The sequence below is a fragment of the Pithys albifrons genome, chromosome 1 (assembly GCF_047495875.1).
Source record: "Pithys albifrons albifrons isolate INPA30051 chromosome 1, PitAlb_v1, whole genome shotgun sequence".
In the NCBI taxonomy this organism is placed as follows: Eukaryota; Metazoa; Chordata; class Aves; order Passeriformes; family Thamnophilidae; genus Pithys; species Pithys albifrons.
In genome coordinates this window covers 10,680,580-10,708,094 of record NC_092458.1, presented here as the reverse complement: position 1 = coordinate 10,708,094, position 27,515 = coordinate 10,680,580, and the positions used below count along the sequence as shown (strand labels likewise).

General features: G+C 38.7%; 1 protein-coding gene across 1 annotated transcript in view; it reads left to right on the top strand.

Moving 5' to 3' along the window:
• EGFL6 (EGF like domain multiple 6) overlaps positions 1–27,515 on the top strand; it is a 39,103-nt gene that overhangs the window by 9,790 nt on the left and 1,798 nt on the right. The window contains exons 4-11 of the mRNA XM_071569634.1: positions 557–676; positions 2,204–2,323; positions 5,364–5,498; positions 7,211–7,333; positions 15,415–15,744; positions 23,252–23,332; positions 25,346–25,432; positions 26,798–27,063. Of these exons, the coding sequence (XP_071425735.1) occupies positions 557–676; positions 2,204–2,323; positions 5,364–5,498; positions 7,211–7,333; positions 15,415–15,744; positions 23,252–23,332; positions 25,346–25,432; positions 26,798–27,063 (1,262 nt within the window). The remainder of the gene's footprint in view (positions 1–556; positions 677–2,203; positions 2,324–5,363; positions 5,499–7,210; positions 7,334–15,414; positions 15,745–23,251; positions 23,333–25,345; positions 25,433–26,797; positions 27,064–27,515) is intronic.

Sequence of the window (27,515 nt, the reverse complement as noted above, 5' to 3'; positions counted from 1 at the left end):
TTGAGAAAGACTTAGGATGCTTTATTCTTAGAATTTTGAGGGGTTTGAGATTGCTCCTTTTATTTTTAATGTCACATAATTCTTATCATATATTGTATTTAATTTCTGCTACTGATATCGTTGCTGCCAATGTCTAGCTCAGGAAAACAAAAGCAAAAGCTTTGTTTCACTTTATCTCAAACTCATTTGCTGTTCTTTTTTCTAACGTTTTTGCCTTTCTAGTACAGAGGTCAACTGGAGGGCTAAAATCTCCAGCTAGAATCAGAGAAATCCAGACAAATAACTCCAAAAAGAGACTAACTAAATTCTCTCTCCACCCTTCCACTTCTTCCTAACAAGCTGCCAGATGTGGCCAGTTTGCATTAGTTTTTCAAGTGCAGAAGTGTGTGTGTATTGGTTTTACTAGCAGTCTTTCAGCCAGATGGTCTGCTAAACTCTCATTTTACAAGGGGCTGACTCATTTTCCATCGAAATGATTTTACTCTGGGGAACTCAACACATTAGGCGATATATGTATAGAAACCCAGCACTCACTTAATCCCAATGACTTCTGCAGATCTGAATGAATGTGGACTGAAGCCACGTCCCTGTGAGCACAGATGTATGAATACACATGGCAGCTACAAGTGCTATTGTCTCAACGGGTACATGCTTATGCCAGATGGCACATGTGCAAGTAAGTAATAAAGCTCATAGAATGGGCACACCAAAATCATCTAATCCCATTTAATCCCAGTAGATTTTCTTCTTGTGATGAACAGATTTAGCTTATTCAGGATAGGGTTTTTGCCTCAGCTCTCTGGTACTGTCACAGCTGAAAGACACTTTTCTATTTGGTGGTTCCTGGATAAAGTAAACTAGGTTATACTTGTGTTTTGGTGTTCAGAGCAGTTTTGATCCTGCTAGAAGTAAAAATCTTTGTTAGTGTTAATTCAGATGAAGGACAGCTAGTACAACCTCAGTGCATAGTCCTACAAGTTCATCTGTTGAATAAGGATGAATTAGTCTATTGAAGCAAAGCACCAATACAGACTACTTTTTACTGTGCTGAATTTCATGCCATTATTCCTTGCTTTACCTTTCTGTGCTCCATGACTGATGTATTTTATCTGTGTTGACATGTTTCCCACAGCTGCTGCCAGCTTCTCGCAAATATTTGTTCATTGACCTAAGGCTTATCTAAACTTCTGGGGAAAATAGATATTTCTACCCATTTTCTTTGTTTTTAAGCCAGCATGAAATGGAAAGCATTCTGCTGTTTTAGCCAACTTGATTTTTCAGACCTGAGGAAGCATCTTGTTTCTCAATGACAGAGTTTTGTTTGCAGAAAATACCTTTTTGTTCTTCACATGAGCAGTTCCACACAGGTATTTTGGCTTTGACTTTCACAAGACCCAAGTAACATGGTGACAACCCTTTATGGAGCAGATTCTTAAGCTGAACAAAGAATCCAGTTCATCTGAGCAGCAGAACAATCTTCTTGAGAGGTCTATTCTAAACCAATGGACCTAGTGGTATGGGATGCAGCATAATCTTTCCCATGAATATGACAGAAAACCATAAACTCTGACAGGCTTTGATCTCCAAACCCTGGAGAAAACCATTCACCAGATAGGGTGTCCATTTGGCGAGTCTGTCTTAGAATAATTGGAAAAATACCCAGCCTTGGCAACTACTCACAAGAGTTCAGGGTCTGCAGCTGGAGAGCAGGTCAGGAAACCAGAGCTCCTCCTCTCTCTCAGTTACTGCAGGGAGACTGAAACTGCCACAAAAGGTCCCTGGGGCAGAGCTTCTGGAGAATTTCCCTTCAATATATCACAGGTCAAGTTCGTGCCACAGCATTAGTAACCGTGGTGTGTATTACTGGCAGACAACACCTGTGGGGCCCTGAGATCCCTGAGAAATGGATATTTATTCCTTGCATTTCTGTCTCTAAATCTAAAGGCTAATATTAGAAGTCACAGAACTGGGATCAGTGAAAAAAAAGAGGAATAAGGGCTGATAAGGAAAGAACGAAGTAAACAGGAGTGTAAGATCTATCTCATGGACTCCTGAGTTGTTAACATGTTAATGTATAAGCAGCCTCATCTATAATGAATGGACGTTTGTTCTGATTAATTTCTGTGTTCATCCAGATCTAACTTAAAGTGTGTGATCCTAGCCTAGTATTTTGCTCTTTTTGTTATTTTAATACTGTTTTCAGGTTCTAGAACATGTGCCATGGTGAATTGCCAATATGGATGTGAAGAAGTGAAAGGGGAGGTGCAGTGTCTCTGTCCATCAGGTGGCCTTCAGCTGGGACCAAATGGAAGGACATGCATTGGTATGGTTAGAGAGCTCACTCTCAGCTTCTTTTCTGTAGGATCCATGAAACCATAAAATTCTGGGGAAAGGTTAGGAAGTATTTAATCCCCCATGATGGCTTGAATAATGCTTCTTGTTAGTCACAGTGTGACATAAAGTTTTCATGCTTTTTTTTATTAACTGTTCTTGTATAATTGGCCATGTAATTCTTCAGATAAGTCTTATCTCCAAGAAACAATTGAATGTTTTGACACAATTAACAGTTGTCAACAGGTTCAATTTCTCCCTGTTGCTACGAGCCCGTTAAATACAATGCTTTGCCTTCAGGAAGCTGCCCTACCAACAAAATGTATTATAGCATCTGGACATCATATTGAATGGGGTTTTCTTTTATTGTGATGACCCACAATACAAATTTCTTGATTTTTCTCTAGAAGCCTCAACATTACTTCACCTGTGAGTTTCCTATGACGAAGAAAGCATTGTTTATAACACTTAGTATTGTGTTCTGTGATACTGTTTTACATTGTCATCTGATAAACCAGTGCTACAGCAATGCAATCCAAAGCTGAAATTGTACCCATTTTAATACTGAAGCTAAATTAGCTCCTTGCGAAACCTAGAAGATGTGACACAAACCCTCCAAAGCAGGGACCACTCCAACAACTACAGGAGAAGGGGCAGTGAAGTCCACGTCAAGGAGTAGCAGGAGAAAGGCAGCGATCTCTAGATGTCTCTGCTTGAGCAGGGGATTGAATCAGATGGCCCCTAGAGGACCCTTCCTACCTCAACTATTTGTGATTCGGGGGGGGGGGGGGGAATTTGCAAAAAGTGCTACTTAACTAAAAATTCTTTGTCAGCATAACCTAACAATAGTAATAATTCCACATATTTTATGTTCTTTCAGTGGTACAAGTCCTTCAAATTCTTTAACATGGTATCCAAGAGGCAAGAATAATTTGCTAACCTTTCAGGTGCTGCATACATACTGGCTAAATGATTGCTAAAGCTTAAAGAATGTTTTAGATGTTGAGGAGTTTAACATTTAATAATAATAACAACAACAACAATGGTGGTATTCACGGTAAAAATAAAACTAATAAAATAATTAAAGATCATAACTCCAATGGCCAAAACACTCTTACTCCTAACACTTCAAACTAAAGATTAAATAAATGCATCAACCAAGATTCATTGCTGTGTAGAAGGGCAGTTACTAAATGAAATGTTCTCTTTAACACGTAACTGTAATATCAAGTCACATATGAAGACTGTATGACCTGGCACTACTTTGTCACTTTTAGGAGCTATCAAATAAACCTACAGAGATACTTGGCTCAAATTCCAAAGTATAGAGACTCCAACATGCGAATGGTACTTCTGTCTTTCAAATGAAATGTAACTGGAACTGTTCTGCTCTGAGCAATCAGCAAGGCTCTTGGATTACCACCAGTCACAGTTAACATTTATCTGAATCATTAAAAGCTATGTGAAGGTGAATATTGTAGATATGTATTTAAACACAATAGACATGATGTGAGTGTTTCTCTTAAATCTCTTACTGGATTATTCAAGTAACTATTTTTACTTTTGTATTGAGCTTTTTTTTACTTACCTTGCCTGCTTAAATGGATTTGAAAGAGTGCTGATACAAATGATAGAAGGTACAATAGACAAAAAGTATGTCCAGTGGTTAGAAATATTAGGTTAGAATATTCTTTCTGCATGATGTGGTACATCACAGTTGTCCAGCGCTAAAATGGTACAGCGTGTTCCTGCAGGATAGCAGAACAGATGCTGTAAGATACTGATAGGTATTGTAAGATACACTAATACTTGGACATTAGCCACAGAAAGAGCATAAGCAGATAAGCATTTGAAGATTTCTGGCTGTTAGTCTTAGCTTAATCCTCCTAAGAAGATGCATTATTCCTAGACCTGCAGAGCAACACATTGATGTGCTTCACTTTTTCTCATCTACATTTGTATAGGTGAAAGAAATAAATAACAATTATAGAGCAAAAATTTTAATAAACCCCAAATCTCTTATTTCTAAGAGTACAATGAGTCTTACAAATTCATTTCAGCTTCACACTATGGATCAGGTGCAGGACAGACCTTAGTACTGGCTGAGGCATGGGGAAATGAGAACCTGGAGGGGTCTGGGAATGCCCTGGAGGCACTCCACAGAAGTGTGTAACGTGGGCAGACAGAGGGATTTTGACTACAGATTTCTTTAAATATTTTTCTGTTGTCCACTTCCCTTTGATCACCTAAGCATGAAAACAAATGGTAGAAATTACAACAAGACTGACTGTGGTGTCCAGCAGTACATCACAACAGTTCTAAACCATAATGGGCAGCAGTGTGGCATGACAAATTACAGTGAAAGTCACTACTATGTGCTAAAATGTGATAGGGAATGACAAAGGCCAAATACCAGAACTGGCATTATTTTAAAATTGATGTTGCAACAAAACAAATTTAAATTAGTAACATTCAATTACAATGGTTGTTGAATATAATGTTCTTAAGCTCCTTCCATGCCAAGCTTCCTTCTCCAAAATATATGCCCCTGTCACCTGCCTTCTTGGACAGAGCACTCACAGTCTGGAAACCCACTCCCTGTTACATGACTTGCCTTAGCCCGGCAAGTGGAGGTGCAGAGGTTCAGTAGAAAAACTGCTGCTGCTCTTAGTTTCCTGTTTCTTGAACTTTCTCTTAAACTGTTCTCTGACATTTCTATTCTCAGGGAAATAAAGGAATTTGTGGAGTTCCTCCTGACCCTGCTCCAAGGCCTTGGGGAAATCACTGTCCCCCATGAGGAGAATCCCCACTGCCAGTTACCCTGTATTTTACTATGTTCACATTTTGCTGCTTCATTAGTAAGGACACATGCAAAAGCCAAATGCCATCACCAAGTGTGAAATTACAGGACTTATTTATTAAACAACTTGGGATAGTCAAGACCAAAACATTTCCATGCAAATCCCAACTAGTTCTCACTTTCCCATTTTACCTTCTCATGGACCTGACCAGCATCCCTTCTCCTGCTCTAGACATTGATGAATGCTCCTCTGGCAAAGCTCTCTGCTCTTACAACCGCAGATGCGTCAACACTTTTGGAAGCTACTACTGCAAGTGCCAGCTTGGTTATGAGCTGAAAAATGTCAGCGGCCACTATGACTGTGTAGGTAAGAGTTAGTCCAATGAATTTTCCTTTTTTGTTCTTTTTTTTATTATTATTCCCACAGTGTGCATCTTCTCTGTCATTGCCTGAAGCACGTTGGCCTAGCCTGAGGATACTGCCCCAGAAATGGATCAAAAATGTCACACTAAGAATATTCTTGATGGCACTCTGAATTTTCCTCTGAGTTTTCTCTGTAGCCTTATGAAAAACTTAACCACTGGCACTTGCAATTTAAATTGCCTCATTGTACCAAGTCAAGATTTTGTAGTAAGTTAGCAACGGTGGACTAAAATAAATGCCACTTCTAGTACAGTTTTAGTTAAGGAGCCATTTTTTGTCATCTTGGCTTTCAAACTGTGAGGAATAAGCAGTCCCTCAATGTTTCTTTTCTTTTTTGTGTGTCATTGAGGAGTGTGAATCAAATGCCTTTGTGACTTTAAAAATAGTTGTTTGGATGAACAGTACAGAACTTGGGGGGAAGAAGTATGAAAATAGTAGGTTTCAATTACTTTTCAGGTCTCTCTGGCATGCCAAAGTTACTGCCTAACAAAAATAAATACAGGCAAAAAGTTATCTTGACATGCTCAGGTGTCAAAACACCTTTGCTCCTGTTTCCATTCATTAGTTGAATAATGGAAGAACAAGCAAAGTGCAAGTTACTGCAGCAGGTGCCACAGGAGCACTGAGCATTGTTCAAGCTGCTGACCACACAAGGGCCTGGAAGGGTTGGAACTACTGCAAGTGCATAAAAAAGAGAATTCATGGGGTTTGTTTATATTTGATTGATACTGAGTGAGGGGTGGGAGAGAGATCATAAGGCAAGTTTGCAGATTTAACTTTGCATTTCCTGTTGTCTGCAAACTCTGAAAGTCTTAAAGTGGAAAAAAAAATTTCTTTTTCATACAATATTCATGCATGGAGGGGAAACTGGAGAGGTCACAGTAGTTAGGATTTCACCTGCAAATGCAAATTTCACTCTCAGACATACCAGATTTTTGAGTCAGTCTTCCTGCTATTGTCTATTTTCTTACTTACACTATGAGAGGGCCTGTCAGCTACTAAAGACGATGCAGTCTGGCTAAAATGCCAGTGATGCAAACATGTGAGCACCAACTTGACTTCCTCATGTGGGAGAAATCACAAACATCTTTGTGATTGAGAAAAATAAGGAAAAAAGAGAACAAAATCAAATATTCTTGGTGCCTCTACATTCTGCTGTGAGTTGAACATAGTATTTTCTACTTTTTTCATACCGCATTATATGTATGCTGGAATGTTAGAGGTAGATTAAAGATCTCAACATGTTGGCATGCTAAATATTACTTTTCATTGCATTCCTTCTACAGTGAATGAAAGTTTGAGAAAGTTTTGGTGAGCTGTTTTACAATTAATGTCACACATTTTCCTGATGTCTTTTGCATTTTGCTAATAGAAGAGTGTGTTCAACTTACAGCTTGAATCCTATTCTCAGTCATAAAATCACTACGTTCACTTGTCTTTACTGGGATGCTCTACATTATCCATGAATGCATATGCCAGTAGCTGTGCATTTGGAGCTGACATTCAGCATTCTCTTCTACCATGAACTCTTCTACCTCTGATGGTCACGGGACTGTCTTGATCTAATGTTAGTGCTTACAATATCAGGAAACGGATGGCAAAACCAGTCTGTTATGAACCTTGGGTTTTCACTGCAGCGTTTATATCTTTCCTTAGATGTGAATGAATGTGTGGCAAATACACATGGGTGTAACCTCCATGCAGAGTGCCTCAACACTGAAGGATCCTTCAAGTGCAAATGTAAACAGGGCTACCAAGGAACTGGATTTGATTGTGCTGGTGAGTATCACTAAATGTCAGGAATATTGCTGTACTGTTTTTCTCCAATAATTGATCATTATAAGGCATTTTCTTGTAAATGGCATGCTAAACAGTGCTGCAATACCAAACAAGCAAGACCTGTCAAAAAAATTATTTATTGCATGAGTTGTAGCATAGTTAATACAAGTATTAGTAGTTCAGATTAAGCCTGTGAGGCTCCAAGTCTAATAGTACCTCTAGGAATCACAAGTAGAACAGTGAAGAGAATTTATCATGAAGAAACAGAGAACATAAGTTTTAAAACATACTGTGAATTTTCCATGACCTCCCAAGGCTAGCCCCTTGGAGGACTGTGCAGTTCCTTCCAGAAGAGTTTCAGGCTAACTTAGTAAAACAATGAGAAAAGGGAAAAAAGCTGTGACTTCTGTGTTAAACTATTTTCCCTTGTATTGTCTATTGAATATAGAAGATTTCCTATAAAGATGTCACTGCCCACTTCCAACAGAATTTGACTCTCCCAGAAGAAAAAAAGAAAGACTGTTCTTGTCTTTCTAGTTAAAATAAACCTTTGTTATTTATATTTTAATTAAACCTGGCAGACGTTTCTCTTGCAATATCATCAGCAATGTTTTCCTTGGGACGACATGGGTCTCCTGCTCAAACTTTTTAAAACATTTTTGCCTATAGCAGATTAACTCTACATAATATATAAACCGGTTTTCGTGGGTCATTTTCAAGTAATCCTTGATCAGATATGTATTATGATTATATTTTATGGTCACATGTTCTATGAGTCCCTCTATTATTCATGTTCCTACTCCCATAATGATAGTAATTGAAACTTCCGATACACATTAATAAGTTAGTATTTTGCAGAATCACAGAATTTTCTGAGTTGGAAGGGACTCACTAGGATCATCCGAGTCCCGTTCCTGGCCCTGCACAGGATAGCCCCAAGAATCACACAATTTTGTTAAGTTTCTACTTCCAGTAAAAAATGGGGTTTTTTTAATGAGCAAAAATAAACACCCAAAAACCTGACTGGTACTGAAAGGTGTGATTTTGACACAGATTGCCACAGCAGAGCTGTTTAGAAGGTTCTTCTGCTCAAATTCAATGTTATGAGCTCGTTTCCTTGCTAGACCACATCCCCTGTGATATGTCCACTGCAGCTTACTGCAATGGAAGGAGGCAGTGAGGATTGAGACCTAACTGAACAGCACAGCAAGCTGTCAGGACACATGTCAACATGGTTCTGTTAAAACAAAATGTACCACTGATGAAATGTTAAACAGCTACATCTCTGAGTAAAATGACCTGGGTGCATTTTTTATTTTTTTTTATTTTCTCTTTATTGAGATGCTGAAAATCTCCCAGGAAAAACTCCTTTCAGCTAAGTCTATGTAGAAAATATTCCTTTCTCAAGCTGAAAAGATTCAGCAGGAATAATTGTTTATATATGAGCAATGGAAATATTTTTGTTTGTGGAGAGGCAGTTTTTTAACATCTAGTCCTGAAAAGAAAATCAGTCCTGAAGTCAGGTGATTCCTATCTTCTCACTGGTGTTTCTCTTACATAATTTTCCCACCCTCTGCCTACTTCATCACATCATATTTCCAATTAGTCTGTTAGTTGTTTAGCAGAGGAAGGAGACATACATTCATAAACTTAGTAAAATACACTAAATGGAAAAGAGATTTATTAGATGAGAGGATAGAGGAATAACACATAGTAATGAGAGAAATCAGAGCCACAGGCAGAAAGTCAAAAGGTGAGTGTATGGCTAGAAAAATGTATACAACAATTGAGGAGGAGAAAAATACGGGGTCAGGGGTAGGTAAAACCTGAAAAGCATTGGTGCTTAAGACAGACTGTTTTCTCTGATGGTAATTCCCCTACATAGACCTTTTATTTAAAGGGAAGAGGAGGAGATTCTTTAAGCCTAGTTGATTTTTGTTGCAATCCTCAAAAAAGTCTGACCAGTGTAACTGATGGGAGCAGGACATGTGTCTTGCTAGTGGGGAAAATGTTTTTTCAAACAGTGACACAAACATCAATTTCATGTATCAGCCTACACCGAAACACTAACTGTTCTCCATGTCATATGGCAACTGTGGAAAAGCTTTGGCTTCACTGAAGCCAAAAGTTTTGCTCTTGGATTTAATAGGATGAGGACACTATCCTGGGAAATTAGGGGGTTAAGTCTTTTTTAGGGACTTCACACTTTTGGTGAAAGCAGCTACAGCTCCTGAATCCCTTCCCAGCTCTCAACAGATGGGCCTGCTGTTGTGGTGCACTTAAATAAAAGGATTCTTAAATATGTCCTCAGTACTCCACATAAGTATTCCCACAGGGCTGGAATCCTGTTTTCACAGAGAAGCATTAATTCTTTATAGCAATTGCCTTTACTATGTAACAAACTGGCTACCATGGCAGCAGTATTTGCTTTTTATAACAAATGAAAAAAATTTTAATATATAGCTTAAGTTTTGGAGTATGAAAAGAGAGTAACTAAGTACATTGTTTATGATGAAATGCCTATGGTTACATCTCCTCATGCCACCAAATAACCTAATAAGTGAGGTAATGTATAATTCAACTTTATACATAAGCAGGGTAAGTTCTTTAATTCAATTTGCTTGTCAATATACTAACTTAGGAGAAAGCGCTGAAATATCAGACTGCAAATATTGCTGCTGGCATGGATATGACCTGTGATTGTTCAGGCACCTTTTTGCCATTTAACACTTCTATACGCATGAAACATTAGAGGCTGTTTCTGAACTGTCTCTAGCCCCCATTTCATCTGAGAATCCATAGAGATGTAACCTATTGAATGATTCCTAAAAAAGTCCTAGTCATTTCCACATCTGGCCTCTATCTTGCTGCAACCTGTTTCTCTTCTCAGGTTCATGTGTTTCCTGATTTCCCATTGTGCATTGAAAAACCACATTTCCCCCGCCACCTGCTTCTATGTGTATTTCAGCTATTATTTAAAAATAGAGTCTCACAAGGTTCAATAAGCAGTTAAGATTCCTGGAGGAAAAATGAACCTATTTTGATTCAATTTTTGAGTACTACAAAATAACAGGAGAAAACTTTACTAACTTGAGTCTTCAACCTTCAGGCACTACTTTAAGGAGCTCAGCAATGACACTCTTGTTATTGCTGGGCTGGAGACAGTGGTTACTACTCTTTATTATGTTTTTTTGAATATTTAAATGTCAGTACAAATTCATGCCACCTCTCTCTGTGCTTCTTTTATTACTCATCTGTTTTTTGCTAATAGGGTAACCCTCAAACTCTATATATGATTTAGCTTTCTTATTACCTTGCCAGTCCTGAGAAACACTGGGTTTGACATAATAAAGTTTCAAAGCTTGAAAAGGGATTGAGGCTATATCATTGGTGATATTCTCACAGTTCAATTTAGTATGAAGTCAAATACTGCTCTCATCCTTCAACACTTAGGCTTTTCTCATCACACATTTCCTACTGGAAGCATTGCTGCTGGTGTAGCCAAGTAATGAACACAGTCCAGCATGATGAACTTGCCTTGATTTCTCCAAGTATCCTTCCCTAAAAAAGACAGTAAAAACTTCAGAAATGAAACAGGGTAGGAATACATATTGGTAGATGATGTTCCGTGGTGCTTAAAAGAGAATAATAGTCCAGAATCTGTGTTTGAATCTATCTACAAAAGCTTTCAGACTCTCTTAACTATATAAAAGACATTGAGAACTTTTAGAATGATCTCTGAAGCTGTATCATGCTGATCTAATCTTTACTCAGGTCTACAGACTCTACCTAAACGTCGTAAATGATTGTACGTATCCTTCACCACTTCTCCAACTCCTCTACAGAGAAGCCTACAAAGGGAGCTGCAAAAGGATTTGTAAGCTGATCTCCTAGGCTTGTCTCTCACCAAGTTTTTAAAGATATTGCTAGGTGTGAAGATGGGGGCAGTGGGGAGCCTGCTGGAGTGCACAGCAAGCTGTCTCCTCCTGTATCCCTTGTACATTGAGACCCTGGCCAGCACTGGCTTCAGTCACAGAGTGTGTGGATGGAAAACAGATCACTGTCTGTCCCTCTCCCATATCATGCCCTGAGCATTTCCCTTTACACAATGTAGCACAGAGTCAAGGGGTTGGCACCTGTTCTCTACGTGTTTGTTTCAACTCAACCTTCACAACTTGGTCATTAGGAATCCTACACCAACCTTTTCCTGTGATTTTATAATCTTGTACAGCAACTAATGACAGAAAATATTTACTTTTAGCCCTCAGCCACCATTTGCCTTTGTTTTTTCTACCTCTTGCTTTAATTCTCTCTAATTCAAATAAAGAAAATACTTTTGAAAACTGAGATATTTTCATATTAGGGCAATAAAAACAAACTGTAGGAGCAGGAGGTATTAATCTGAATGCTTCCTGATGGAAGGTACATAATGAAGAGCTGGAATGAAATGCATTACATTTCTTTTCACTTTCCAAAATTCTCCATGCAGTCATGTGAACAAATTTTTATGACCAACATCTCTGCATTTGTCTCCATGTCCTGGGCCAAAGGGCCCAGAAGAATCACTGCCTCAGCTATAGCACCCCCAGTTGCCAGAGAAGGTGAGCTGCTCATTCTGGCAAGTCCACAGGCAGTGGATTCAAAAGAACGGACTGACTTTAAGGTGGGGTATCCTTCCACTGTATTATTCCTCTTGTGATATATATGTAGACTCAAAAAGCCTTAAATCCACATCTCCAGCTACTCTAACACTGACTGCAGATTACAAGGGGACTAGTGCTATATCCTGAAATGTGCTTGTTGTCTTGTCCCTCTTTGTCCCCATGAGCATGCAGATTTTCATAGTGCCACAGCAAGTGCATGGGGATTTAGACATTTTCATACCCCTGTATTTACCACTCTCATCATTTGATTTTCTGCCCTTTTAAATTTTGTACATTCAAGGAGATTGGTTTTCTCACACCATAGAGGTTACTGAGTTCTTAGAATTTGTCATTTCACAAGGAAGACTTCAAAGCAGAAACTGAAAGCAGATGCTCATGTTTGCTGAGCAGTCAGTCCTGCTTTGAAAATCCCCATAGCCTCTTTATTAACAGCATGAAGTTTCTTGTTACTGATTGTCAGGAGGAAATTTGTTTGGAATTAAGCTTTCCTGTTAATTTTTATTGCTGCATTCTGAGTTTAGACCCAGAAAACCTTACATCCTTCGTTATATCCTCCAGAGGACATTAGTGGAGTATTAGTAAAAGTGAACTTGCAAGTATTTGACAAGCAAGGCTACAAGTTTTATCCAAAGGATTAAAAAACCCACCTCAGTTTTGGCTTTTATTTTATTGACATCCATTTACTCTAACTTCAACCTCAAAAAAACCTTAATGCTCCAATGAGCACACCAAAAGGGTCTGTTTCTTTTCCTGAGATACTAAATGGCATGTAGTTGCATTTACCATAAATAAAATATGAAAAATTCACAATGATAGGATTGTGTTTTGAAAGAGTGAATATAAATTCAGGGAACCTTCCCCTTTTCCTACTAGACCACAGTTATATTTTATTAACTGGTGTTTTTAGTTCTGCTATGTCTCTATGAAAAGAAACAGAAGAAAGTACTACTCAATGTTACAAGTCCAGTACCTCTGTCCCAAAATGCTACTATGAAGTTTTAATTATAAAAATAAGGAGCAAAATAGGAATATATTCCTGCTCTGTTAATAAAATTGCTAGACAGCAAAAGCAGAGGGGGACAAAAATAGCTGACTTACCCCACTATTTTCAATCCAAAAAGACTGTAGGTACTGCAGCATCAATGCTGATCAAGAATTGAAGACAGAAGGTAGTATATAAGGCTATTCTGACCCACTGGTAAAAATAGTCCCTCTCTATGGAAGGGCTTTCATAGAGCACACTGGAACTGCTCAGCTCTCATTTTTTCCTAAGGTACTTCACATAAAGGACTCAGACTGCAGAAGGCTGTCGGTAGGTTATGATGTGTTTGAGCTTTCCTATGTACCAGTCCTTCTTCCTCACTCAGACAGATTCAGGCTGTGCCCAGCACTAGAGGACTTGAGTATGTGATTATAAACTGGTTGGTCATGTCATAGCAGTTATGAAATCCTGAGTTGTTTCAAAAACCTCAATATCTCAAGCCTCAAAGTCCATTGCTATGGACTTTAAACCCCAAGGACATGCTCCTCCTCAGTAGCTCTGGTACTATGGCAGAAAAAAAACTTGGCTAGGTCTAATGGAATCCTTATAGTGGAATGGGATTGTCTCAAAAACTAGAACTTCTCAGATTAATGTCTTCTCTAAAACTTGCATATTTGTCACACAAACCCTTCCAGACCTTGTTTTGGCACAGCACTGTTCCTGACTGATGCTGAGCAGCAACTGATGTTGCTGCTAAAAAGCAACACCTGCAGTATTGACATAATTTCTCCTTTGAATTTGCTTTGCACTGTACGCATATCTTTAACAAACTGATCTAAAGTAGTCCTGCCTTTAACCCTCCGATATGATTTGGCCATCAGCACAGAGAGCCATCAGTCTTTGTCAGATGAGAGAAGAGTACATCCGAGAGGGACCAAAAAAGATCAGTTAGGCTGTTCTTCTGCTCTGAGCAGATCATATCCAGCACATTAACAACAGATGGTAGCCTAAAAAATTTTCAAAACTTCTAGTGATACGGTTTGCCTCTATGTTTCACCCTCCTATAGCAAGGATAGTAAGCAAGTTTTTCAAAATATGTAACTATAATACCTTATTTCTTGTAAACTAATAATTTCCCCTTCTTAAGAGAACAAGGAGAACAGCTGCCCAACATACTATCTGAAAGGAGCAATTTGTTTTGCCACTGGGTCCTACCAGTGGTGGAAAATCAATGCTGGTTCCCCACATATCTAGAAATTCAACTCCAAATGCATTCCTATGAAAAATCTCCCTCATTCAAGCATCCAAACACAGTTTAATGATTGTAGAGAGAAGAAAAAAATGAATTCTATAGGAAATAAAAGGCTTGTATCTTGAAACTCAAAGAAATCATGATTAGAAAATGTCCCTTACCAATTGATGTTTTGAAGTTTGTGCCTGGATATGGACTATATTGACTTCATTATACTTCATAATACATAAAACTCCAAACTCAGATTTTTTTCCTTTTATTTTGCAGCTTTGAGGAATCTTGATTGAATTTTATCCTAATCTTTAATTTTTCACTTCTGGCAGCCCTTCTGTTTCTGAGCAGGATCCAGTGCTGGAAGATACTACAAGAATGGTTATTCAAAATGATAACTAGTATTATCCAAAAGGATAATTCCAGGATAGTTAAAAGGATAATACCAGGTTATCCAAAAGGATAACCTATAGCATTTCATGGCCAAGAGGAATCATAAAATAGTAAAAATCTCAGGAAGTTTAACATTTATGTTCTAGTCCATCTTGGAATTACTAGACAGTAATTTGGCATTCTGGGATGCCTCTCTGAAATTTGAGGTTTACCCCTTACAGCTAAATATCCCTTAGAGCAGAATGAAATGTGATGCAGCAGTTTGATGTACATCTTCTCAAAATATGCTCCATTTCAGTGGCTTTCAGCCTGTCATTGAAGGAATATTAGGCCAGAAAAGTCCATGAAAGATAGTTAAGAAAAATGCTTATTACTGGTAGGTTGACAATTGTGCATGGAATCTTACATCCATGGACAATTTTTATTAGCTCACAAACCGAAGCAGCATTTATCTTTTTTTTTCCTTTTCTTTTGTTTAACCCAAGCTCCAGAGAAGAAATAGTTAATGTAGGGGGCCTCTATAGCCTGTGGTAGACAGGAGTCCAAAACACTTATGGCAGAGGATCCCTTTGGTCTTTTCACTATAACTCAGCTAGAGAGCTGTCTATACAACATGTGTAGAGGGGCACATGTGCATGTGTGTTTGGTTCTGTATTGAGCTAAACTTACAGCTCATAGCAGAGAATTTAGCTGTATGGGTCTCTGGACTTTGTAAAGGACACCATGGTCTCATTTGAAAATGTTTTCATTGCTGAATGATTCCTCAGATGAATGTTTACTATTTTCTTCTTGGTTCTAGTTATCCCTGAAAAATCAGTAAAGGAAATTGCAAGAATCCCTGGAACAGCTAAGGACACAATTAAGAAACTTCTTGCACATAAAAATAGTGTGAAAAAGCATGAAACAATCAAGAATGTGATCCCAGAAGCAGCTGTAACACTGCCTTCCAAGACCCACTTGCAGTTATTGGACTATAAAGGTGGTATTGATCTTGGTGGGAGCTACAGTGAGGAAGAGAAAGAAATAGAAGCTACTACAGAAGACGAGGTAGAAGAGTCAGATGAAGAGGAGAAAGAAGATTTTGAGAATCAAATTGACGATGAGCGAAAGCTTAGAGGAGATGTCTTTTGTAAGTTTCTTTCTTTTTAAAAAAATCTGGCTTCAAGATCATGTCTTACTCTCAGCCTTTCACTCCTGAGCTTACGCCACTTCTTATCCATCTTCTAAGGATCCCTTCATAAATTACTTACCTAAAAGGGGCAGCAGGTGTAGGAGCTGATGCCAAATTGTGTTGAAGTTTTCACTAGATGGCAAACTACCCTTGGGGTTCAGCCTTGCCATGCTGGTGCTGCCAGATGCATTTCAGAGTCTCAGAACAGAGGATTAAGTGACTTGTCTTTGTTCTCTCACAAGAAGCAATAAAACACAGGTCTTCTGATGGCTTTACTCTTAAAATTAGAGAATTCTGTTTCATCACATTTCTGCCAAAATACTACCCTAAAGAAGGATATAACTCTTCCCAGTCATGCTAATTAATCCAAAGTTGCCCATAATTTTCAGAAAGTATGGAGAAAGTGAGCAGAAGATAGTTGCAATATTGTTAAGAGTAGGTTCTTATGTACTCAAGCTTCTTCATAAAGTTAAATTAATGAGGAGCTTCTGTGTGCCAAGAGAGTGGTGTGAATTGACCAGATAAGTTGGGCTAAATGTGGTTAGACTGAGGAGGACTCAAAAAGATTGACTAATTAACAGCAAAATGCTTGTGGAATCTGAAGGGAAATTAACCCTTGGCAAGAGGATGTTTCCCCTGACTTGTGATTTCTGTAAAGTTAAAAGCTTTTCTTTCTCAACAGAACAGTGGGAATGTTGCTACTCAATCACTTTTAAGGGCATAGTACTAATAGGTTATGATTATAGTTACTGTAAATAATAAATATTTATAAATAATACTGTTATTAGTAATAGGTACATTTATTCCAAATCCTGTGGCACAAAGGACTGGGGGCTTTTCTGCTTCAATTGTGAGGCAAGGCAGCCTGTTAGTGGACAAAAAAAACCCCAAAACAAAACACAAAAAAACAAGTGAGCCCTCCTATCCCTTTCTGTCTTTTTGGGATAGATGAAGGGACAGAAGGAGGGAGAGGAGGAGGGAGGGAGGTAGCTCAGACATCTCAACAGGTTTCTTCTGCAACCTGTTCAGACAGGTCAGGAAGCATTGCCAGAAATACTGCCCCTAGATTGGAGGCACCATTTTTTTTTTGTTTATAAGGACGTAGGGCTCTGCTCTCTATGCCTGGTGATGCAAGGGGAACATGGTCTCCCATACTAGGCTACATGACCTGATGCAGTTACAAAGAGTGGATCATGCAACCTTCCAGCTGAGTACTCGGTGCTACACTATTTGGAATGCACTCATTTCCCAGATCTCAGTTCAAATGAGGGCACACAGGGCAAATCCTTTGTCCGTACAAGGAGCTATACACTATAAAAGAGATTTTTGTCATGATGATTGGTGAGATTCTTTTTGAGGGCTTTCTCAACAAAACCAGGACATTTGAACACCATATACTCGGGCTAGACAGAGACTACTTGTTTCTGCAAAATTATCACTAAGCTGACAGCAGTGACGATGAATATTATCGCTTGAAAATACTGAAGCACTGTGTTTTATCTGTATTTTTGCCTATACTGTCTTTGTTCCAGGTACATTTGGCTGGAATTTTCCATTGTAACTATAAGGAATTTATACGCTGAATATGCTATAGAGGTTTTATTTTGCCAGAGGATACTGGCAGAAAGTCTGTGCTGTGTGACACAGAGATAGCAGTATGCTCATGAAGTAGTTCCATTAAGTGTGTGAACTCTATACTATTTATGGCTTTCTTGTTTGATATCAACTGACTCTAGGACTCAAGGCATTGTGCCATTTCCATTTTCATTTCAGGATAGGTAGCTTATTAATTGCATTTCCTTTCCTTTTAAATTTCCATGGGCTAGAATTGATCCTTGGTTTTAATAAAAATTCAGTCATGATTTAGGCACTTAATTGTTTGAACATTTGGCTTTAAAAACACTTTAGTTTTTACTGATATTGAATAATCCTTTGGAGTACATTGTTAGCTGAAATTTACAGCTCATAAATTTGTACATCAGTTTTTCCTTTCTTTGCCAATGTCTATTCAGCAGATTCCTTTACTACCACATTAAGTTCCTCCATATAATCCCCTCAAGTATTCACATAACATCTGCCTCTTGTATTATTAATATTTGTATTGTTTGTCTTCCAGGAAGAGTAGTTAATTAGGAAAAATAGATAGGTCACTCTTTTCAGAGATCCTAATTTTTATTTTTAAATTGATGTATTATTTTATCATAGTAGTAGTTTTACTACATAATTAGTACATAGGGAGCCACAGAAAAATACTGTAGGGGGAGGAAAAAGAATTGTTATACAGAGATGGAAATTACTAAAACAGGCAAACTGTCAAAATACTCGACCTTCGTGAAAATTGATACTCACCATTTAAAGAAACAAAACACAATAGTTAAACCAAAGTGAAGTCCCCAACATTTGAGAAATATCAAAATTAAGGTCATCTGTGAAAACATTTTTTGCTGTTATATTTTTATCTTAATGATACAGTCTGTAATGGCTTCAAATTACGATTTTCCACGGGATCTTCACCTTGTTCAGTGTGAAGGAAGGACCTTCCTGTTATGAAGAGTGCAGTTTAAGAAATAGGAATATTTATTAATATACTAATTGTTTATCAATGTTATTTTATTAATAATTATTAATAATTATTAAATAGGTCAATAAATATGCCCTATTGATTGCAAAATTTGCAGATGTATAGAAAATGAGAGCAAACCAAAGTATTGGAAATCTTCTTACTATGCGAGAAATGTCCTTTCTGCATATGGAAGAAGGCACAGAGCTGGACCAAAGTACTTGGTTGTGTAAGCAATTATTGCAGGGATGCTACACTTAATTAATTAATCACAACCTTAATTCTGACAGCTTCTAACATTTCATTGCTTTCCAGGTACCATTGGTATTCAAGAAAGGTATTGACGACTGCAACTGAATTCTCTATCAGTTTATGAAACTCATTCTTAAATAATCATGTAACCAGCTATGTTATTACAGTGACATTTCCTTCGGTGGCACCCAACAGGTTTTGGTTTCTGGTTTATTTGGCAATACTAGAAGTGCACTGTTTCCCATATGGCTTCAGGGTTCTTAATTCTGAACAAGAGCACTCTCTCAGTTAATCATGATGCTTGCTCTTAACCTGACTCTTTTCTGATAATTACACCACTCTGTGAGTGACTCAGACCACAGCTCAGTCCAGTGCTGTTGACATCAGACATCTGGCAAATGTAATTCTTTCAGAGCAGGATGTGGTAGCAGAGATATGGTATATTCCTTTGAGTCTGACATAGTGATATACTGTATATATAGAAAGCTAGTCTTAAATTTGCTACTTGTATTCTGCTTGATTTTTTTACAGCACCCACTCTGGCTTTCTGGGTTTTGTTTTTTAATGAGCTTTGAGCATTAGAGAACAGTGTTAGAAATACAGCGAGTACCATTTTTGTGACAGTTCCCACATGCTGCAGTTGAGATTCTGTGTGCTGGAATTACCAAGAGCTACTTTTCCCAAATTTACTGTGTTGTTTTTACATTAAACTGACTAGACTACCTAGGCAAAACCAGCCACCAGCATTTTCCAAGGGAGAGAAAAATCAAACAGTAGTAATGAGAAATAAAAATATACTGCATTGCCCACAACTAGCACACTTAAATACATGGGTGCTTATATTCTGCTATATATCTGCTCTTCCAGTATAGCTGCCTCAGTAAGAGTTCAATGTGATGCCACAGATGATTTATATAAAAATACAGTCACAATAATGGGGGGGGAAGGGGGGGAAGATGGAATCAAAGCTTTAAGGATAGCACATGGCATTACTGCAGACAAATAGAAAATTATTTCCAGGCTATAAACAAAGCCATACTTTTTCAGACTAAAATACCTTTTCCAAATGCACTATAAGTAACTTTACATACAGCAGTTGGCAAAGCAGAGAGGTGAAACCAAGTGCACAGAAAGGAAAATCTATCAGTGTTTTCAGAAAGCTCCTTTAGCACCAGTCACTTACCAGATGCCTAACAGTGTTTTTATGCTGTTTCTGAAAGATGTCCATAAAACACTGCTACACAGACCTGTTCTACTGAACTTCTCCTTGTTGTGTTTGGGGTTTCAGCTTTTGGGTTTATTTTTTGTTTGTTTTCTTCTCTTTTTTTTTTTGTTTGTTCACTTTGAATCTTTAAACGTTGCTGTTTACTCCAGGCAATGCTTTTCCAGATGTGCTCCTGAAATTTCCTATTGCTTTTGTGACCTCAATGGCCCTTATTTGACTTACGGACTGACTTGAGGGTCTGTTCACATAGTATTTTTCAGACAGACCCGAGCTCACTCAAGGTGTCCTCCAAGCAAGCCAGGTGCAGGCCAGCTTCAAAGAACTCACATTCTTCAAGTTGGTACAATTGGCAGACCAGTGCTAACAAACCTGTTTGACAGGCAGACTGAACTGGTGTCTGCCTGCATTTCTTGGAGGGCACTGCTGTACACTGTGCAAAAGGATGTACTTGAATCTAACTGTCTCTTTTTGTGCATCTGTCAGTGTCAGTCTCTTTACTATCTAAAAGTCCCTGGACAGGGGAGGTTAGGCAATGGGCTTCAAACTTCATTTATTTCATTATGTGCAGTGCTCCCTGTAAGTCTGGTGGTTTTAAAGTGGAATTTTATTTTCATGTATAAATTTGTTCCTAAATCCCCTTCATGGGACTCTCTTTAGTCACATTTATACTAGAATAAAGTCTCAATGCTTCTTTTCAGCCTTATTTTCTCATTTTATTAGGTTATTTTCTAAGAAGTATTCCCATGAATGCAAACAGCCTCAGTAATTCCAGAGTTGTTTGATCTAAGTCTTACTATTTTTAGGGAAGTACTTTCAGCCAGGTAGACCCAGCTGGGGCCATTCTATTGTGCAGAAAGTCCCCTTCCCTGCTATGCTTCCTGATGTATAATGACAAACTGCACATGAGACATGCCTCAAAGAGATTCCCCCCCCTAAGAACAAGGACAATACTCAGATATATATCACAAATAGAAACACAGAATTTTCTGCAGACGCAAGAACCTGTGCTAGCAACAAGGTGGCTGTTTTCAGGACCAGACCACCTCCAATTTATTTATGCTCAGCTTGCCACAGACATTCATAGACACAACTCCTATGGAAATTGATGGTAGTTTGTTACATAGGTACCTCTGAAGACCTGGGCATTGGTTCTCTCTGCCATTAATTGCTGCTCATAAGTTCAACCTATCCTACCTGATAAGAGTATCATGATGACATCAGTGGTTAAGAATGTGTGGCACCATGATATGAAGGGGTTTATATGTGGACATTATATAGTAACTAGTGCTGCAGGGAAATAGATGGGGGGACATAAGCAGTACAGAAAGAAGGACAGACTCTGCTGTGCCTAAAGTGGTACTATGTGCTCTTACATTGGTGACAGTATGTTCTTAGGGAATGTGAGATGAGGCCTTTCTACAAGACCACGTGACAGCAGGAGAGCCAAAAAGAGTAATCCTTACTCCTGCCTACTGCTTACAAGGGGGTAAACTTTGGATCATATGTGCTGATGGTCTGGTGTAAAATGTAGACCCTTTCCAAGCAGTAAGGTTTCTTGGAAACCTTTCTCTAAGCTGAAGCTTACAGTTTCTCATAATACACAGTTAATATCTTTCAGTAAGTGGAAAACCTGACTGTCATGCCTGATTGAAAACAAACATAGATCTGGATACAAAACCGGACTCTTTTTCTCTGCATGACACTTCTTCACTTGATAGCACACAGCTACACCTGCATGTATATCCCTCAAGTGAATTCAAGTGTAATTCAATAAGTCCACAAATAAATCATTCTGGCAGCTGCTGTCTTCTGTTAAATCACTCTTTCCAGAACTGATCATCTTTTAATAACTCTCCTCATTTTGGCAAGGATTTTCACAGTCTGAGCCTCTTTCACTAAGTATGAGGCCAAGTTTATGGCATGACAGTAAACTTAACACCTCATCTTTATGTGCCTATTCCTAGCTGTGTATATGTAGACATATTATTTTGGAGAAAGATATATTAATCCTTGCCTTAAGTAAGAATTTTATCCAGGTGATTTAAGCAACGGTCTGGGTGAGGAGAAGGCTGCAAGGACAACAAGAGAGGACATGCTCCTGGCAATTCATCAGAAAGCTCATAAGATTGCATGAGTCTCCTTTCTCAGCTGAATTCAACCTCTCTGAAAATACCTCCAGGGCCTCTTCATTACTGTGTGTTTTCACTGGTGTACACAGAACAATTTTTGACAAAGGAAAAGAAAGGTTAAATAGATGTCATAGCCTTTATGTTGCTAGGAGGCTCTGGACTGCAGTGGGTTCTAAGTATATTCTTAAAACTGAATATGTGTTTACAACTGTATGTTGGAGTACTTAGATGTAAAGCACTAGTTCAGTTAAACTCACAGGAAAAAGCTCCCCTTTGAACAAATACACACACATGTGAAAGTAATGACTTTTTTTAAAAATTGGCATTTACATATATGATACAATGCTGAGTAGGGAAAAGTAATTTCCATGGTTCCTATCATCTGGCATTGATGAGGCAGTCTGAACATAGCAGAGAGGCCCACAGGGTGTGGCTGAAAAGAACTTCAGTCCTTCAGGCCTTTCACTAACACCTCCAAAGGATCCTCCCTCACACTCCTCCTCTGAAGTGACACATTTACACTCCTGTTTTCAGAGGTGGGGATGCATATATCATAGGTATCATCTGCTTATGTATTTGCAAAGGATAGAATCCTCCACCAGTGAAAGCAGATCTTCCCTTTATCTCATGTGTTATTTACACAGGATATGCATAAAGAAGTTGAGACTGTAATTTTTTCTTAGTGAGTGCACTTCTCTATTAGTCACTCAAAATAGTACAAAACAAGCTTAATCACAGAACTTTAAAATACTTATAGTACTTATAGTATTTTAAAGTGTTATTCAGCATAAACAAGGGTATGTAAGCTTCTATAATTTTGTAGGTCACCAGACAGGAATGGTTTTCCCCTGGTCTCTGATGCTGTTACTGAAAAATAATGTTTCTGGACTAACTACCTCCTTCAGGCCAGTGTCTTAGAGAGCGCACCTGACACTTACTGGCTGTACTGACTCTTCCAGTTTGGCACAAGACATGTCTCATTTTTACAATATAACTTGCTCAGGGGTTTCCACTGGGATTGGTTATCAGGCTGTGCTTACCAGCTGTAGCAGGGAAGGTGAGCAAGAGGAAGGGCAGTCACCAAAGCCCTCCTTCCCAACTGCCAGCAGAGTTGATCAGGGACTTAAGTTTTAAAATTCAGAGTTAGTATCTAACTGGGGTTAAGAATGGGAGGTTAGGAATGGAGTAGGAAATATATACATTGACTTATTTAAATAAATTTTGACAACTGGTATAAAGAAGTAAAGTTCCATTTTCTGTTCCCATAATGACTCAGCCCTTGACAAGTTGTTTTCCTAGTTCCCAAGGTGAAAGAAGCAGCTGCCTTTGGCCCTCATCTGGCACAGAGGAAAGTTCCAATGTCAAGACCAGAGCAAGAAGGTACATTGGTTTTTTTACAGTATTTATTTTCTTGGGTATTTTATGTTTTCATGACAACCTCTATCAGCCAAGTCAGAACCAGTTTAAAAGCCTATAACAAAACAAAGATTTGGTGAACACGTTAGAGACAGTATCTGGCCAAACAATTCTGCCAGTTCCAATGTGACAAGCTGGGTTTGTGTCCTTTTCCAAAAAGTAGCTGTTTATAAGTCATGTATAGAAAGTTCCCCCACATTGGAACTTGCCTTGAAATTGAATTTCACTAGAATAATTTCATAGTTGTAAAAAAATAATTTCTATCATCTAAAAAATAAAAACATGTTGCATAGCACACAATAATATGCCAACAAGTGTCTGCCATGTCCTCTTGATTTTACTCCTGGTCCTCTGTTAGAACTCAGCAGGAGCTTCCCCTGAACAAGACTGAACAAATATTTACCCTGAATCTTAAATACCATGAATCTTACATACTCTGGTTATGAATTTATGATAGTTCCCTATTCATCAGTGAGACCTCTGGATATCACAGTAAGATGGTACTACCTGCTCTTTCTTACATTAAAAAATTGTTGCAAAGTCAGTCAGAGGAGCATAGAAGGTCCAAGACCTGTCAATTTATACACACAACTTAAGCTTCTGCCATGCCTTAGGAAATGGCTTTGTGCACTTTGAAACAGAAAACTTTGCTACTTGCTGAGAACTGTAAAAGACTGCAGTGTAGTTCTGGTCAAAGCAGAGCATAAAGGCATAAAGAATTTATTCACCAAAAGGGTTGTCAGGCATTGGAACAGACTGCTCAGGGAGGTGGTGGAGTCACTGTCCTTGCAAGAGTTCAAGAAATGACTCGGACAGGGCACTTGGTGCTATGCTGTGGTTGATATGGTAGTGTTCAGTCAAAGGTTGGACTTGATCTTGGAGATCTTTTCCAACCTTAATGACTGTATGATAAAAGGGCACTCTGCCTCTCTCCTAGTGGGAAACAGTTTCCCTGTGATGGACAGAATCATGAAGCCGACTATAAGGACGTGCTTTCTGAGAACCACGATTAAAAAACAGTATCCATAAGGAGGAGCTGAGAGATCTTACTGGGGAGTTACCAGCAAGAGACTGGGGAGGGGCTGTAGCTGAGATTATTTTCAGGACAAGATGGGTTTCACCCCAAACCAATTCATAAATACTTCCAAATCTTAAACAAACCAAAACAGACAGATGTGCTGCCTGACATTTTTTTCCAGTTTAGAAATACTCAGAAACAATGGACTTATATAGCAAAGCTCTCTAAATGCCATGTACTGAATGCCTCATGATAAAATAACTTACAAGAAGGATGTATCTTTCAGAGGAAATTCAACTGGCTGACATATTACTCTTAATCTGGTCTGTCATGCTTGCATTGCACAGTGTTTTTCTGTGTATGTAATGCTTTTCATCTGCACAGTCATGAAGGCTGTGGTGTGCTCTGGGTGACACCATTTTCAGCGTGCTCTAAAGGTCAAGTGATTTTGGCTATTCCCACCTTCAAGTAGAAAGAGTATGAAGTGCTTGATGTAAGGAATTCTTCTCATGGGAGGCCAGCTTCTCTCAACAGATAAAACTGGAGCTGATCTCAGCTGATTACAGCTACAACAGTGTAACAAATGGAGAGAGGAGAACTTTAAAGTTGGCAGATCCCAAACCATTTCTGATACTGTAGTTCAAAACCAACACCTCCAATTATACTTGGGGATCAGCAGGCACTCAGTATACAGAAGTCACAGCATATAAACTCATGTGCAGATGGGAGATTGGCAGTAAAAAAACACAACAGATCTTCTTGTGAGCTAAAGAAAGAATTACTACATAAATTCTAATGGTTTGCTTTTTTGCACTTCAATCTAGGTCAATACTATCTGAACTCAGATTATAGACAATTTTGGAATGACCACATTAATAACTGCGTGAATAAAGAGCGAAGTGTTTTAACAGTACCCATGATATAGTATTTCTCTTACCCCTTTGCCAATTTTTTTTCAGTTGATTGCAGCTTCGGTCGAGGGGTCTGTGACTGGAAACAAGATGTTGATGATGACTTTGACTGGAATCCTGCTGATCGTGATAGAGGTATTTAAATACCTGTCCTCTATCTAGGCTTTGACTTGATAGCTCACATCCTCCAAAAAATAATGCATGAGGGAGAGAAATCAGAATCAGAATCAAAAGCTAGGTTTTCTATCAGTGGGTTATCTTTATATAAGAAGAGAGGAGGCAGGGATGCTGGGCATGGATACTGTTTCTTTGAAATATCCAGTGGCAACTAGTAATCAGCAACATATTTTGACACAAATTGATCAAAATCTCAGAAAAATTATTAGAACATAACTTCAGAATTGCAAGCTACAAGGCAATGGCAACCTCATCCAGCTACATGTTGTGTCTCTCCAAGACTGGTAGAACATTTAATCACACATCTATCATTTAGATGGATGTGACAAGGTAGTCACTCACGTGGCTTAGAAAAGTCCAGGATAACTGCTAAGAAGTCTCAAACTGCAACACAACCTAGTGACAGCATTCCTCAAAATGAGCCAAGGACAAGGTGCTATTCAAGAACAACCAATACCTGAGCAGGTACCAACAGGAGGCCTGCTTAAACCTGAGAAAGAGCTCCACAGGTGCAGTGTGTGACTACTGTGTCAGTGTACCTGAAAAAGCATGGCTGGAGGAATATGACATGGGAAATGTTGCAGAAGTTGCTTCAGTAGGGACCAGTGGATCATCCTGCAGGCCACTTGCTCCAGTTCCTACATGCACATTCTCTCCTTTTTCCCTCACAGTCTTTCCATTCCATTCTTTCTTCACTAATCCCTCCTCTCCTGCTCCATTTAATTCCCAAAATCCCTTCTCTGTGCAGTCACTTCCAGGAAGACCTTACCCTGGCCTTATCCTGTCTCTTTGAACTTACATCTGATGATTATGACTGTATTTATAGGCCCAGATGTTTTATTCCTCTGTCACTTTGTGTGTGTCTGTCACTTCATTGGTCCTCCAGGACCTGGGGATTAAGCTATCAGTCCCTTTATGAGTTTTTCCTCAGTGCAGAGGCCAGTGAAGAGAGTACTGAGCTAGCTCAAGTAGTGACGTATCTGACCACAGAGGCACAGCAGCATGTTTCGGGCTGTTGCATTTGAAAAACAGATGGTTTTGCCCTTGAAAGATAGTGCAAGGAAGAAGGACTATAATTGCCAGTGAAATATGAACTCATCTCTGTAAAGTGATCTTACTTCCAACAGTGCAAGCTTATTTCTTGCAAAGTACACTCCCTGCTGCTTTTCTCCAGTGTGATTTTAAATTATTCAAGTAAATGAGCTTCCCCTTATTTTCTTAGGAAACATGTATTCAATTTGCTAATAAATAACACAAGTCCATTAAAGATGCTGCCTTTTTTTTCTTTTCTCTCTCTTTTTTTTTTTTTTTTTTGTTTACAAGGCGATGGGTACTACATGGCAGTTCCAGCTTTTGTGGGGCACAAGAAGGATATGGGGCGTCTAAAACTTCTCCTCACTGACCTGAAACCAAAGAGTAGCTACTGCTTGATTTTCAGTTATCGGCTTGCTGGTGAGAAAGTGGGGAAACTTCGAGTGTTCCTGGCAAACAAGAAAACTGCTCCTGTCTGGGAGCAGAACAAAGGAAAAGATGAAAGGTGGAGAACTGGAAAAATAGAGATATTTCAGGGAGCTGAGACAACTAACAGTGTAAGTATAACACATTTTATAAGCCAATTACCATAACCAAAACAACAGTTTAATCTAATCTTCCAGTGCTCCACCAACATTCTAGAGGCATCAGCAATTGAAAGGCTTATCTGAAACGGGAAACAGGAGTCCACATTTTAGAGGCAGAGGAGTTATCACCTGGTTGTAATTTCAGAAACAAATTACCCCAATTGATTAGAACACTGATGCCACCAATTCTATCATTTTGTAAAGAAACTGCTTCCCATAATAAATTAACACAGGTAATCAAAATCTCTCCTTAATATCACATTCAGCAGAAGAATACATACATGCCGGTAAAAATGAAAATTTTCTGTTGCATAGAAGAGGATGCTCTCAAACCACATTGAACCAGACCATTAGAGCAAAAGGAGACATCATGTATAATCAAGGTTGAGCAATCACCTCAGGAGAACATCCCACCCAACAGG